The sequence below is a fragment of the Branchiostoma belcheri genome, unplaced genomic scaffold (genome assembly GCF_001625305.1).
Source record: "Branchiostoma belcheri isolate BF01 breed outbred unplaced genomic scaffold, Haploidv18h27 scaffold26, whole genome shotgun sequence".
NCBI classification, from domain to species: Eukaryota; Metazoa; Chordata; class Leptocardii; order Amphioxiformes; family Branchiostomatidae; genus Branchiostoma; species Branchiostoma belcheri.
In genome coordinates, this window is record NW_017803865.1 from 2,291,265 (window position 1) to 2,293,827 (window position 2,563).

Below are 2,563 nucleotides of genomic sequence, written 5' to 3' on the forward strand. Positions count from 1 at the left end.
TGTAAGTAGCTCTTTCCATCTTGTTATTTTGCTCATTAGATAACCACTGACACCTTGTATAAAGAATAATTTTTCAACATCCTGTACGTGAAACATAGTTTTCATTTAACTGTGACCAAAGTGGTGTTGACTCACGTTTGGGGCAAGCTGCACGTAATAACGTTATATGTACCATGTTTGGTTATGCTGATCCAACAGTTATGTAAGTGAAAGGTAGGCAACAGGTTTCATTTATCAGTACGATAGGAAGTACCTATTTACTGAGTCGAGATAAATACTGCAATATTTAGCTGATATTGCTTTTACTATTTGCCAGTTTGGATTATAAATACACGCGAACGAAGCTACAGCGATCTGAAAAACATTGTGGTGACCTGCTGCTAGTGAAATTGCCTCCGTTCACACCATGTTCCGTGTGGTCGTGTGTGGAGCTTTGTTTCTTTGCTGCAGGCTTCAGAACGTGGGGGCAGCACAGGAAATATTCCGCAATGCTGGCTTCGAGGGGCCGTTAGGGTCCGATAACTGGTACTGTTCTGGGTGTGCCGGTGAGCAAAACTCGGACGATAAGGTGGAGGGGACTACCAGCATGTTGGCGCGTGGGAGGTGGGTCTTACTGGCTGTTACTCCTGAGTAGCTGCATGCAAGAATGGGTGGCAACATCATGAATCGTACAGAATACAGGCATAAAGCAACAACAAACAACGCAAATTTCTCATTCTACAAACCTTTCACAGATTCATACCGGACCAAACCTTAAGTCATACTGACTATAGAAGGTTATATAATGATCATATTGCAATCAAAATTAGAGCGAAGAATCATTTGACTGTTTGGCATTTAATATTTGGATATTTCGGACAGATTTTGTTGTTGACCCGGTCATCAGTTGAGGCCTCCATTTGTATACGCAAAGTTGTAAACAACAAGACTACTTTTAACTTTTAGAGAGGAGCATATTGTCGAGCTATTTTGGCACTATTTAATGCATGTAGTGGTTAGATAAGCATGGCATATGTAGACAATCAGTTTGTAAATACAGCAGCTTTGTTTCCCATACGTACGCACCTTGCCTTTCTCAATGAAATACACTGCACAACGTCAGCCAAACACATCAATTAGACTTCACAACACAAGATTACCTTGACTAAATACATGAACAGCCATCTGTGATGCTAACTACCAATACAGATCAGCTTCCATGATTATTGACCCAACTAATTTCGAAACATTCTTCCCTACACCAGGACAGCAGTATGGGCCGGTCCGTCCTATGTTCTACCTTACGGTCGTGGCGTCCTCCCCGGCCAGACGTACGAGTTCCAACTATTCGTCAAACTGTTGTCAGGAGGAGCGGCCCACGTCCCCGTCAAGATCAACCTGGCAACTACCTTCTCTGGTACGTCAATGGTTTACGAAACTTTCATATCTTGATTTATCAATATGTTGACATAATCATATAGAAAAATTTCAAAGTAAGTCGCAACTAAGATTTTGCTTTTATACGTAGATGGTGAATTCAACTATCGGCCGATCAAGCACACCGACCACATCAGTCAGACTCAGGGATGGCAGAGGATCACCACCAGCTGGACTGTACCATGTACGTACATCAGATTAAAGAATTGCAGTTAACCTGTTGCCGAATGAGCGACGTGTACAGAACAAATTTTAAAAAAATCATACTTGTTAACGTGAAAGCAATGCACAATATGTTAGATAAAGAATCTTCTTATACACTTTTGAATGAATGTTATGATCACCCACAGTGTTGTAGAAGTAATCATTTGGGCTTCTTTAACTGACACCAACATTTCAACATCCTATACTCCACCTAGCCTTTGACAAGGAAGTGACGGCGATGCGCCTGTACCTTGAGGGTCCTCCTGTTAGCATTGACATCCTTGTAGACGGATCATCGCTGACGCTGGCATCTGGACAGCTGAGCCTGGTGGAAAGCCTGCACGTACGATGATCGACGTTTTCAAGCCAATTTTAATCTTGCAATATGAACGTTTTTCAGTGTTTATACAAGCCTGATAGTTTTGAGTTTGGAATTTTAAGAACAGCCATAGCATATGCTATAGGATTTTAAGGTTTGCAATTTTAAAAATATCGTATATGGCTTGCTATCAGCTTTCCATTACAAGCAGAATTACAGACGATCAAAAGGTCAGACTCAGGACATGTGGTAAAATTGGAGATCTGATTATCTAGCCGGGAGCCACAGGTCCACATCGGGGGGATTCAGGAAGCTGGGAAGTGCATAATAACATCCTCCATTTCTTGTCATCGATTGATTAAGCTGAAATTTGCAACTGCTTTTGGAAACAGACCGTTTCAGGTTCTGAGATGGTGACTAACCCTGGATTTGAGGGTGACCTGAGCGGCTGGTACTGCATGTCGTGTACAGGTGTGCATTATACACAAGACAAACATGGCGGAGGCGGAGCTATGCTGGCTCAGGACAGGTACACAAACAATCACTTGTTGACTGTTTATGTCCCGCCGGGAAACCATATTTCCTGACCGATACACCTTACACTAGTCGTGAATGGTCAAAAGT

General features: G+C 42.3%; 1 protein-coding gene across 1 annotated transcript in view; it reads left to right on the forward strand.

Annotated features, from left to right (window-relative positions):
* The first annotated feature begins 314 nt into the window (after positions 1 to 314).
* LOC109471978 (anti-sigma-I factor RsgI6-like) overlaps positions 315 to 2,563 on the forward strand; it is an 8,417-nt gene continuing 6,168 nt past the window's right edge. Inside the window, exons 1-5 of the mRNA XM_019771530.1 lie at positions 315 to 603; positions 1,245 to 1,396; positions 1,508 to 1,600; positions 1,836 to 1,963; positions 2,332 to 2,468. Coding sequence (XP_019627089.1) covers positions 407 to 603; positions 1,245 to 1,396; positions 1,508 to 1,600; positions 1,836 to 1,963; positions 2,332 to 2,468 — 707 coding nt within the window. The 5' untranslated portion in view covers positions 315 to 406. The remainder of the gene's footprint in view (positions 604 to 1,244; positions 1,397 to 1,507; positions 1,601 to 1,835; positions 1,964 to 2,331; positions 2,469 to 2,563) is intronic.